Raw genomic sequence first — 12,984 nt, 5'->3', positions numbered from 1 at the left:
CCAAATAAAGACAGATCTTTCATTTCAGCAACAGACTTCCAGACAGTTATAAATACAGGCTCAAATAGTCTCACACATGGGGCTGGGTTTCAATTTCTGATATACGAAGTGCTAACAGTTTCGGTGATGACCTGGCCGAAAACCTTCAGTGCTCTCTTTGTCGGTAATAAAACTATATCATCTGAACAAATAACGGTCCAGTCAAATAAAAATTTCTCTTAGTTCCTTTGTCATATTATCCAAATTTCATTTTCGTCTTCAGCTTCTACTTCACCAAAATATGTAAAATAAGATGAAAACCATTCTCAATTTTCCATCTGTACAAAGCCAATATGATAATTTAATGAGTAATACTTATTGACTACTCCATGGGGAACTGCATTGCTAATCCAAATATTGTAACTTCAAAAACTCCAAGGAGAAAGATAGGTAATATCACGTGAGACTCACAGTCTCAGAAATCCAATGGAAGGTCAGCTATGAGTCAGTTCTAATTCGACAGTAGAGAATTTGAGTATGTATTAACTACAATTATCTGATGAGAAAGAAAAGATAAAGTAAGAGACAAGGAAAAAAGACTACTGGAAATGGAACAGGCAGAATTGATAAGAAAGTTGACACAGCGTGAAAATGTCACTAATGCCATTGAATAACTTGTGCAGACGTTCATGAGAACCAAACTGGTTACAAAAACTCTAATAGAAAACAATAAAGTATTACTTTTCAAATTAGCAAACAGTCTGATGACACAGAGGAAGGAGGTCCCATGGTGAAAGTGATTATTCATTTGTTAGTGGAAAGGTCAGTATGTTATATCTGCCAGAGGATTGTGGGGAAAAGATAGGGCAATCTGCTTCTGTAAAGATTTAAAAAAACAACAACCACAAAACAAAACCCAAATCTCAAAGTTGTTGCTGTCAAGCTAGAACTGACTCACAGCTGACCCTCGAGTGAGTTTTCCAAGGCTGAAAATCCCTTGGGAGGAACCGGCCCATCAAATTCATTTGGGAAGAGCCTACCCAGCTTTCTTCTGGGGGGACCTTTAATGGATGTCAGCTGCCAGAGAGGCATGGTCTTAGGAATGAGCAGTGTGACTCCCTATAATTTAGGCTTCCAAAGTCCCCTTCTGTAACACTTACAGCCTTGGAAACTCTGTGCGGTTGTTCTGTTCTGTCCTGTAGGATCACTATGAGTAAGAATCGACTAGACGGCATTTTACGTCCAGATCTCCACGAGCGGCTCGATCTTCTGTCCTCTGGTTTCGTGCGTTTCGGAGCGGAAAGGGTGACGGCGCCGCCAGGATGAAACTCGTGAGATTTTTTATGAAGTTGAGTCATGAAACTGTAACCATTGAATTGAAGAATGGAACACAGGTCCATGGAACAATCACAGGTGAGGATGTCAGCATGAATACACATCTTAAAGCTGTGAAAATGACACTGAAGAATAGAGAGCCTGTCCAACTGGAGACACTGAGTATTCGAGGAAATAACATTCGGTATTTCATTCTGCCAGACAGCTTACCTTTGGATACCTTACTTGTGGATGTTGAACCTAAGGTGAAATCTAAGAAAAGGGAAGCTGTTGCAGGAAGAGGAAGAGGCCGAGGTCGAGGAAGAGGACGTGGCCGTGGCAGAGGAAGAGGGGGGGCCTAGGCGATAAAGTCTTTCAAGATTTACTGTTTCAAAGGGTTAAGCTGATTTGGGATTTTTTTGGTACAGATTTTGTTTTGTTTCTGTCAGTTTTTAATAAACATAAATGTGGGACAAAAAAAAAAAAGAATCGACTAGACAGCAATGGGTCTGCTTTTTCAGCCAAGAAATGGTGGCACTATTATTATTTCTGTTTTCTAATAAATGAACAAACTCAGTAACAAAACCTAAGCATTTGGGGAGCTCTGGTGGCCTAGTGGCAAGGAGCTGCAACTACAATCCCAGAGGCAGACGGTTCGAATCCACCAGATGCTCTGCCGGGAAAAGGAGGGACAATCTCCTCCTGTACCAGTCAGATCTGATTTGACGGTACACTCACACAAAAATTAAAAAAAAAAAAAACTAAGCATTTTGCTCAAGGTTACACAGTGGTGAGATGAGATTTGAACTTTAAATTATCAGGTTCTAAACTCATATTCTGAACCTTGGAGAAAATAGAAACTAACATCCTCTCTGCTCTACCTCATAATGAGTTTATTCATACATAGTAAACATAAACCAATGATGTATTTGTTTCTTGGTTTGACCTTTCAAGAACTCTCTCTCACACATGGCACTTAAAATGTTAGGAAGTAGACATTTTTGAAAACATCAAATCATCTTATTCCCATTGTTAGCATTAATTCAACAACTGAACAAATTCTACTACAGTAGCAACATTCAACAGACGGAAGATATTTTCATTTACAACCAGGTGGTCGGATTAACCTACTCATTCTTTACCCTGAAAAACTTCCTAATGTTACTTCTTTCACATGACATCTCACTCCCAATGAAGTGTCTCCCTTAATACTTGACTCTGACACATCCTATTCTGTAGGTTGCCAACGAGCCTCATTATGTAACCCCCAAAACAAAAAAAGAAATATAAATTGTATCAGAGTATCTAAAACTTCCCATTCCATCCTAACTTGCCAAAGAAAATCTACCTCTGCTGTAGCTTTAAAGAGGAAGAATTCTTGCTGAGCGGAGAAAAGCCAGGTCAGTTCACAGAAAGAAGTTGGAGGTGGAATAAAAACTAGAGTAAGGACAGAATGCTTTCTGGGCTTGGGTGTTGGAGAGAGAGGCTTGAAGACTTTGGGGAGAGGTTTATAGCTGCAGAATTACAGGGATTTAGATCACTCAGGATGGAAGCCCAAGTGCCCTGGTGGTAAGTAGCTACACTGCAATCCCAAAGGTGCCTGGTTCAAATCCACTAGCTGCTCTGCAGAAGGATAGGCAACTTCCTCTCATGTGATTTTACCACTTTACTGCCTCTGAAAACTCACTTGGAAGGTCAACTCTGAGTCAATTCTGACTTGATGGCACACAAACAACAACAACAGACCAGTCAGGAGGGAGGATTTAAATATGAATATCCTTCAGAGATGCAAATGAAAACTACAAGTCTTTTGGAAATGGTTTTAAATTTTGTTGGTTTGTTTGTTTTATGAAATTTTTTTGATGGTTGATTTTGTTTCCTTAGTGCAACTCCATGGAAAGACTGACACAGATGCTGTCTTTTTCTTCTGGATTCATGAAAGTCTTATTCTTGTCCCATTCACCAATCCTGAGGCAAAGATCAGAGAAAAGATACTTTCTGGCAGGAGAAACAGAATGCACAGTCCCTAAATGAGAATGAGCCAGGGGTATTGACCTTGAGGATGGTAGAGGGGCTGCAGGTCAGCAGGACGTGCGGAGAGTGATCAGGACCAGGACCAGGCAGGAGTGGTGGTCACGGCTGATCATGTAGTGTTCTGGAGGTGAGGAAGTACTTGGAATAAATTCAAAGTGTAAAGGATAAGCCATTGAAAGGTTCTAAGCAGGGGGATAGCATGATACTGTTTTAAAGCCCTGTCAGATACTGTATGAAGCCTGGATTGGGGGGAATTGAACAGATTAGTTAGGAAGGATTTTCATATTGGTCCAACTGGCTTGGATGATTCTGATGGCAAGGGGATGGGGGAAGGTGTACAGAGTACAGCCATGCTTTAGAATCTAGAGTTAACAGCCTTGTGACAACAGTAATGGAGTGAAACTGGTGGGAAAAGAAAAACTGGGGATGTATCCTAAAACTTTAGCTTCAACCTTTGAGTGCATGATAATGTTATTGAAACAAGGAAGACAGATGTAGAAGCAAGTTTCAAAGAGTTCCTCTCGCACCACGCCAAGTTTGAAATGCCTATTCCAGAGATCCAAATGAAAGTTAAGTCCAGTTATATGACGCTTTGATTCACGGCAAACTCGTGTGTGAGGGCACAACTGTGCTCCACAGAGATTTCAGTTACTGATTTGTCAGTAACTCTTTACTCAGAGGCAACTCTGGGTGGAATCAAAGAGCCAACCTTCTGGTTATCAGATAAGTATATTAACCATTTGTCCCAACTTAGTGCCATTCTCTGTCAGTGTATGGTTCTGGATAATAGTCAGTAGGATGTTGGTTGCATGTGATAATAGTGGCATTATTTGATAATTTTCACAGTCTGTTGGACCCTTTTGGGGGGAATGGGAATAAATACAGGTCTCTTCTGATCAGTTGGCGAGGTAGCAGTCTTCCAGATTTCTTGGCACAATCTGTAAGCACATCTGGGGCAGCATCTGTTTGTTGAAATATGTCAATTGTTATTCCATCAAGTCCTATGGTCTTATTTTCTTGCCAATTCCTTCAGAGCCCCTTGAACTTCCCCTTCCATTACCATTGCTTCTTGATCATATACTATTTCATGAAGTTGAAATTGTTCTGTGTTGGCAGATTCTTTTTGGCACAGCTACTCTGTGCATTCCTTTCATCTTCTTTTGATGCTTCCTGGATCGTTCAATATTCTGTACATAGCTTCTTTACATATTTCATCTCGAGGTTTGAACTTGTTATTATTCTGTTCCTTCAGCTTAAGAAATACTGAGCAAGCTCATCCCCTTTGATTTTCTGACTCTAGCTCTTTACATATTTATTATGCATCTGAGAGCTGGACAATGACTAAGGATGACAGACAAAAGATGGATGCATTTGAATTGTGGTGCTGGAGAAGCATATTGAACAAACCACGGACAGCCAAGACAACAGATCTGTCTTAGAAAACATGAAACCAGCTTGCTTCTTAGAGGCAAGAATTTTGTAATGCCATCTCACCTACTTTGGGCATGTTGCCAAGAGGCACCAGTTCTTGGAGAAGGACATTATGTTTGGAAGGGTAGAGGGTCACTACAGGAGAGGAAAACGCTGGATGAGATGGATTGACAGTGACTGTGGCAATGGGGCTAAGTGTGTCTGAGACAGACAGAATGGCTCGAGATAATGCAGGGTTCACGGCTATTGTTCACAGTATTGGTATGAGTCATAATCATCTCGATGGCATGTAACAGTAGCAACAAACACCACCACCTAGTGACTCAATTGACTGGACAGACTAGTTAGGCTTTTATATTATTGACTCAATTTATATTATGGACTCAATTGACTGGACAGACTAGTTATGGCTTTTTATATTAGGCCAATCGGCTTCCTCACAATCTCAGATATGCTCTATTATTACATTCACTGTGTCAGTCATCTTGTTGAGGGTCTTCCTCTCTCTCACTGACCCTCTGCCTCTCCAAACATGATGGTTTTTTTCCAAAGACTCATCCTGACAACATATCCCAAGTATGTAAGATGAAGTTTCACCATTCTTACCTCTAAAGAGCATCATTATTGCACTTTCTCCAATACAGGTTTGTTTGGGTTTTTGGCAATCCATGCTCTATTAATACTCTTTGCCAATACCACAATTCAAAGGCATTGATTCTTCCTTGGTCTTCATGATTCATTGTTCAACTTTCAGATGCATATGGAGCAATTATTATATTAGTATGCACACACTAGTCCTTAAACTGATATCATTGCTCTTCAGGATTTTGGAAAAGCCATCAATAACAGATTTTCAAAATGCCTTTAATTTCTTTATAGCTGCTATCATAGGTACTGATTATGGATCTAAGTTAAATTAAATAATTGACAACTTCAATCTTTTCTCTGTCTATCATGATGTTGCCTATTGGCCCAGTGATGAGTTTTATTTTCTTGATGATGAAATGGAATGCAAAATTAAGACTGTCGTGTTTTATTTTCCTTTTTTAAAATTAATTTTAATGAAAGTTTACAGAGACTTCAGCAAGATCTTACTTGAATATTATATCAATGATATTGTTCAGTAATTTCCACACTCTGTTAAAGTACCTTTAAAAAAACGGTGGGGGGAACAGATACGGTTCTCTTCTAGTCAATGGGCCAATTTGCTGTATTTAAAATTTCTTGGGGCCTAATATCCACATTTCCTTTCATGGAGAGAAGTCTGTCCATTTGAGGATTTAACTTTCTAATAAATCTATCTTTTCTATTTTACTTTAAAAAAATAACATTTCTTGTGAAAAGCAAGTGAGCATAAGCAGATCTGCATGTTTGTTGAAACACCTCAATTGGTATTCATTCCATCAGTTCCTGGGGCCTTATATTTTTGCCAATGCTTTCTTTCAGTGCAGCTTCATCCTTTAGTGCTAATGGTTCTGGATCATTGTCTACTTCCTGAAATATTTTCATGTAGACCAATTCTTTTTTGGCACCAGTGAATCTATGTTTTCTTTTCATCATCTTCTAATGTTTCCTGCATCATCCAAAATCAGGATGCCCACTGCATTCTTCAGTATTGCAACTCAAGACCTGAATTTGTTCTTTAGCTCTTTCAACTTGAGAAATGTCAAATGTGTTCTTCCCTTTGGCGTTCTAACTCTAACCCTGCATATTTTGTTACAATACTTTGCTTTGTCTTTGTAATTTACCCTTTGAAAAATGCTCATCTCTTCCATGTCAGCACCTTGTCTCCAGTCACCAGTTGTTATTAATTCATGTTGATTGCATGTTCAGTCCATTTTCAGGCTGTAAAAGTTGATTTAAAAAGGGAGCTCTGATGACCTAGTGGCAAGAAGCTGCGCTGTGATCCCGAATCCACCAGATGCTTTGCTGGAGAAGAATCCTGTTCCAGTCAGATCCAACTCAGTGGTACACAACAACACCAACAACAATAACAACAACAAAATTGATAAAAAATGCCTTCATCTGTGGTTTGAGTGGTTGGAGTTCATAATAGAATTAGAGGTGGTCTTCTTTGTATATGTATGGATAGTATTCTATCACTCACAGACAGCGCTGTAATTTAGGATAGATCTTAAAATGTTCTTTTGACCTTGAATGCAATACCATTACTTTTCAACTTGTCAATCCTGGCATAATAGGTTGTATGTATGATTGAATAAAAAAAATGGTCAATACCAGTCCATCTCAGCTCATTAACACTAAGATGTTGATCTTTATGTATTATGTTTCATTTTTCTTATAACTTCCAAACAGGATATTGTTGCTGTGTTCCATCGAGTCAGAAGCAACCCATAGCTGACCCTCCAGCAGGTTTTCAGAGGCAGTTAACTGCACAGGAGGAGACTGACCATCCTTCTCCTGTGGAGCAGCTGGTGGCCTTGAACCATGTGCCTTCAGGATTGCAGCAAAGCTTCTTGCCGCATAAAACAATTTTTCCTTTATATTTCCTTTCAAGCAAAGAGGTCTGTCCCTTTAGAGATGTATAACTTTCTAATAAACTTATCTTTACTATTTTACCTTTATAAAAGCAATAAATCTTTCTTATCCACAGTACCCACCACAAGTCTCACATGCCCTTCCTCCAACTCAGGGTAACTATTGTTAACTGAAGCGCAACTTTCCACCTCTTTCTACTTCATGCAAACTCACTGTATTTATGTATTTATTATGTAAGGTTTTAACTTTTTCCTTTTTTATTTGAATGGACTGAACTGTATCTATTTTAGTTAAACATTCTTATTTGCTTACTTATATCATGAACCAGGTGGACTGACACAGTGACTGTAACAATGGGTTTGAACATGTCAGAATGGCACAGGATAGAACAGGGCTCAGATGGGCTGTTCAGAGGATCGCTCTGAGTTGTACTCAACTTGACAACCCTAACAACAACAAATCGTGAATATCACTTAAAGACAATTTGATAACTTTTTAAAATCATTATCTCCTTCTCCCAAAACTATTGATTGCCCTGAGATACTCTTAAAATCTTAGACCAAAAATTATGCCTTGACATCTTCTAAAAACCAAATAGTAAGTAAGCTTAATTAGTATAAAATGTAAGCTATGAGAAAAAAAGAAAAAGAAAAAGAGCTATACTCTTTTAGGAATTGTTTGAATGAGACAAAACTGACAACAGCAACTCAAAAATTAGAGTCTTAGATGGCAGTGAGTTCAGTGTAGTAGGTTAACAGAAGAGGAAGGTAGAATCAACTGTACAATTTGAAGAATGTAATCAGTGTCAGTGAAATGTAGAAACCTTTGGATTGGTGTATGTTTGGCTGTAAAGTCTCTACAACAATAAAAATATATAAAATAATTGTTTAAGAAAGATATCTCTAAGATAATTATATAAAAAACTAAAGAAAGGTTTATACAAAGATAGAATCATTGTTGGATCACTAAAGGGAAGGCAGGTAAAAGGGAGCAAAAGTTAATAACTAGGTAAGTTGGGAGAAGAAAAAGGCATTATATAATGAGGTGCTGATGAGACATTATAGTTAATTATATAATTACAATATAATATAATTAACTATACTACTCAATTGTACTTGTTATAAAACAGAATGTATATGATTGAATAAAAGAACAATAGGATTTGTAAACTTTCCTTCAAATTAAAAACAAGATAACTCATTGCTTTATATCCATTTCCCTTATTGTCAATGAGACCAAACATCTTTTAACTGTGGTTATTAGCTCTTTAGAGAATTTTATCTTTTATTACATTTAAATGTTTTTATTTACAAATTATTAAGTGCTGTTGATATTTTAACTTATTTTTATTTTTAAGTACTTTTTAATGCACTACTTTATGAGGAAATGTATGCAGTAGAAGTAACAATCTTTTTATGAATTTATAAATTGAAAAGTGCTCATTTCAGATGGAAAGGATTGCTGGATAGAAGGACTCATTGTGAAGTCTTTGCCTTTTGCTATCTGTCTGATTATAATGCACATGTACATGAATGCGAGAATACACAAACATATACACATAAACACGCTCAATGCCACCTCACGGAAGGAACAGCAGGCGTACGTCAGAAACTTCCCTTTCCGTAGCTGAGTTGCTTTGGTAACAGGAGACCTACAGAACAGATAGACACCTACTGAAGTCACTGTATATCGTTTGAATAACCTTCAAGAATATTTTCCACTCTAAGTCAGGCTTGGACTGGAGTACTGCTGGCTCTGTTGGTTTTGTGGTGACCGTGTCCCTGTGTTTACTTATTTAGTAAACTTGCACTCAAAAGTGTCCCAAGTATTGGTATTGCATAACAATGAAAGAGTTCTTCTTTTACTTTTCAAGGAGAAGAGTCAATTGGGGGCAGTGGGTAGGCAGGGAGAAAAGTGCAACAATGAATGACTTGAAACCCTAAGTCTCTGTAAACATTCATTGATTAAGAAAAAGTATTCCAGGTAATTGGTGCACAGAGACGCAGTACCTGCCTGATAAAAACTGATAGTGAAATGAAGCACGTTTCTTAGCAAGTACACACATAAATAGGGTAAGTGTTATTACGCAAGGACTAGGAGGCCAGAATAATAATTGCATCTTACATTTGTTATTTATTTTCATATTATATTTGTGATAACACTAAAAAACAAAAGACCTCTATCTACTTTGCTTTGGGAAGTAAACTGGTGAATGCCTCTCTTGGAGGAAGTCCTGGTTAAGCTGGGATCAGATGTTCTTGTATTTTCTAAGACTTGAGAGAGTTGGAAAGGCCACGCTTCTGGGGTGATGAGCTAGTTTCCTCTGCTTACAGCAACAAATAATGATAAAGCTAGATGGCTTAAAATAACGGGAATTCATTTTCTCATAGTTCAGGATGTTAGAAACCCAAAATCAAAGTGTTCCTGCTCATGCTCCCTCAGAAGCCTTTGAGGGGGGGCCCTCCTTGCCTCTTCCAGTTTCTGACAGACCCACACATTTTTTGGCCTGTGGCATCATTAGTCCAATCTGCCACAACCATCTTCCTTCTGCGTCTGTGTCTCTTTTTATAAGGATGCCTATCATGCTGGACGTAGGGCCCTCCCTACCCCAGTACTACTGCTGTTGTTATGGTGCCTTTAAGTCTCAATGACCATATGTATAAGAGAGCATCACATCGCCCAGGCCAGACTCATCCTCACCCTGGCTGGTGTATTGGAGTTCACTCTTTGAACTGCTGTATCAATCCATCTCACAGTACGCTTTCCTCATTTCTGACCGTCTACTTTACCAAACATGGTGTCCTTTTCTAGAAATGATCTTTCTGGGTGACATCTCCAGAGTAAGCAAGACAAAGTCATGGGAAAATTACTTCACTTGAATACATTTACAAAAGTGTATTTCCAAATAAGGTCACCTTGATAAATGCTAGGGGTGTAGAGCTTCAACACTTGTTTTAGGGGAGCACTCCCCTAGGGAAGCTTTCCTGTTCTCTTTAACTAATCAAATCCCTTTCTTTTAAGAACACATAATACCATAATCTTTTCCCCCACCATACTTGTTACACCATTATTATTATTATTATTATTATTATTATCATTAATTGGTGTAATTAAAGAATATTGTTGGCTCCTGGCATGTCAGCTCAACTCATACTGACCTCAAGTTTAAGAGAAGAAGTTGCCTGATCCGTGGCATCTTCACACTTGATTGAACAGACAAGTCCATTGTTTGTGGCTACTGTGTGTTTTGAGTGCTTTCTAACCAATATGGCTTGTCCTCCAGCTCTATATTAGACAACGTTCTACTGTGAGCTACAGGATTTTCATTGGCTAATTTTAAGATTGCCAAATCTTTCTGCATCTGTCTTAGTCTGGAAGCTTCACTGACACCAATGTATCAGCAAGGCCTCATAGACCTTGTTGGTCTATGAACTACTACTGTTAACATTGCTTCTAGTATCACTGCAAACTAGAGCTACCATAACGCAACAGACAAGCAAGTAATAGGAGAGTGAATGTCTCCCCTGAAACTCCGCTGAAGGCAAGTTACCTCATCTCCTAAGTCTATCATGAGAGCCAGCTTCGCAGGGGTGAGCACAGTCCAGTCGCACAGGACCTTATGCTCAGAAGGGGGCGCTTAGTTTAATGCTTTACTGCTATCATTTCAAAATTATTAACAATTTTTTTCACAAAGAACCTGCATTTTCCTTTGGGCCAAATCAGACTCACTGCTAGAATGTAAATAGTAATCTTATAAAACAGGGTAGAACGGCCTCCTAGTGTTTGCAAAAATGTCAGTCTTGATGGCTGACTGTACTGTTTCACCTTTCTCCTACAGAACAGCTGGTGGGATCGGGTGTGTTTGAATGACCCACCTTTTGGTTCGCAGCTGGTTCCTTTACCTTCTCTCCTTTTTGGACAAAATCCTACCCAAAAACCTAACAATCTTGCTTATTATTATGTCCCAAGCTTTTAGCACAGTATCTGGTAATAGTAGCTGCTTGATAAATATTAGCTGAATGAGTGAGTGAATGCATAAACGACTGAATAAATGAATTCAAAGGACCCAGAGTTAAGAATCATGGCAGATCTCTCTGCCTCCAGGCATTTTTGACCTGTCCTTATTACCTTGCACACTGATGGGAGGCCAGGGTTGAGTAAATCTGCCAGGGACCTTCCTCTCCTACTCACTGCTCCAAATTATTTCCTCTTGGGACATCTCTGGGGTAGTGTTGCAGCGGCAGCATTCTCTGGCATAAACATCCCTGTGAGTCATAGAGCAATGCCATCGCAAGGGGCCCGAGCAGCTGCAGCTGTCAGGCATCTGTGAGTTACTTTGAGATGGCATGAAAAATATCTCCCTATTGGTTAGACCTACCTTCTGCCTTGCCCCCAGCTCTGCAGGGCTGACGGTGCTGCAGACTCCTTTTATATACTTATGAAAATACACCACCAGTTGCTGAAAGAAAATGGCTTTGTCAAATTCAGTTGAGAACGTCCCTTACTTCAAAAATAAATTTCAATTTATCTGATATTGTCTGCCCATCTTTAGTCTTACTTAGCTTATAGCAGTAACATGCAGGGTTATGGCTAGCCTGCTTTGAGCACTGTGCTGTTTTAAAGAATTATCTATGGCATCAAATGGATGACAGCAACTTGAAAGGTTAGATAGGAAACTTTGGAAGTGATGAGCTATGTGAATGGTGAAGGAATAATCTGGAAAAAAGAGGGTGAGAATAGAATAGCCACCACAAACATGATGAGAATGTGGATAAACTCTGAAGAATATAACCAAAGGTTCCTGAGCAGGCTGTATGCAAATCACTGTCTAAAAACCTAAAATGCTGTATAAACCTTCACCAAAAACACAGTATTTTTTTAAAAAAAATAACAGATGGGAAACACTGTACAAGTTGAAGAATGACACCTCAGAAAGTATTGAATTGATGTATGTTTTTCTGAGTATATTTCCAACAACAACAAAAAAATAATTGGAGATGACTTTACACTTGGGTTCAGGCACTTGGAACAGAAATGGAAAACTGATTTGGTTGAGGTAAAGAAGGGATCTTCCTTAGCTTCATGAAGTCAAGAAGTATGCCTTGATGGCTAAAGTTGCAACAGATGGATCTCCAAAATCCTACCTTGAAGCAACCTTCAAAACTACAAAGCCAAAGTCACATTTAGTGCACACCCACTAAGCAAATATTTAGCTCTTTCAGCTGGGAGGAGCTCTATGCCTATAAACTATCTTCAGATGGCAAGCTGTGGAGAGATTTAGGCTCAAAGATAATTAGCTGGTATGTTTTCAGTCCTGTGAGGGTCAAGGGACAAGGGTTGTTATACAAATGGATTAACCCTAGAATGACAGGGCCTAACATTCCTTAAATAAGAAGAACATGGTTTCATGAGATTGTATACTTTGCCACATCAACTATGTCCCTTGCCCTTGTCACGTTACCCTCTGTCTCTTAATATTGTGATACAGGGGTTGAAAATAAATCCTATCTACTTTGGACTTATAGAGGTCAAAGGTGTTATCTTTCGGGTCTATATTTTAAAGGATTAGTGGTTAGAATCCCAGTGAGTCCTCTCTTTCTGCAAGTGACTCTGTGTACCCTGGGAAGTCTCAAGGACTAATTTTTTTTTCTATAATTATATTTTATTAATTTTCATAAACATTTACAGAGATTTTGGGCTTCCACTCATTCATTGTTGCACTATTCT

At 38.7% G+C, this 12,984-nt stretch overlaps 1 protein-coding gene and 1 pseudogene across 1 annotated transcript; both read left to right on the top strand.

Moving 5' to 3' along the window:
* The first annotated feature begins 1,301 nt into the window (after positions 1-1,301).
* On the top strand, positions 1,302-1,655 carry LOC102849755 (small nuclear ribonucleoprotein Sm D1-like). Its single transcript, XM_006888531.1, has one exon. The coding sequence runs from the start codon at positions 1,302-1,304 to the stop codon at positions 1,653-1,655; it is 354 nt and encodes a 117-aa protein (XP_006888593.1).
* A 3,288-nt stretch (positions 1,656-4,943) lies between these two features.
* The window catches only part of LOC102876602, an 18,903-nt pseudogene continuing 10,862 nt past the window's right edge, over positions 4,944-12,984 (top strand).

Source organism: Elephantulus edwardii, unplaced genomic scaffold (assembly GCF_000299155.1).
Source record: "Elephantulus edwardii isolate Elephantulus edwardi_28Jun2011 unplaced genomic scaffold, EleEdw1.0 scaffold00068, whole genome shotgun sequence".
In the NCBI taxonomy this organism is placed as follows: Eukaryota; Metazoa; Chordata; class Mammalia; order Macroscelidea; family Macroscelididae; genus Elephantulus; species Elephantulus edwardii.
This window is presented reverse-complemented; position numbering and strand designations above follow the sequence as displayed.

Coding starts and splice junctions, on each gene's coding strand:
- LOC102849755 (XM_006888531.1), top strand. CDS start 1,302: ATGAAACTCGTGAGATTTTTTATGAAGTTGAGTCATGAAACTGTAACC.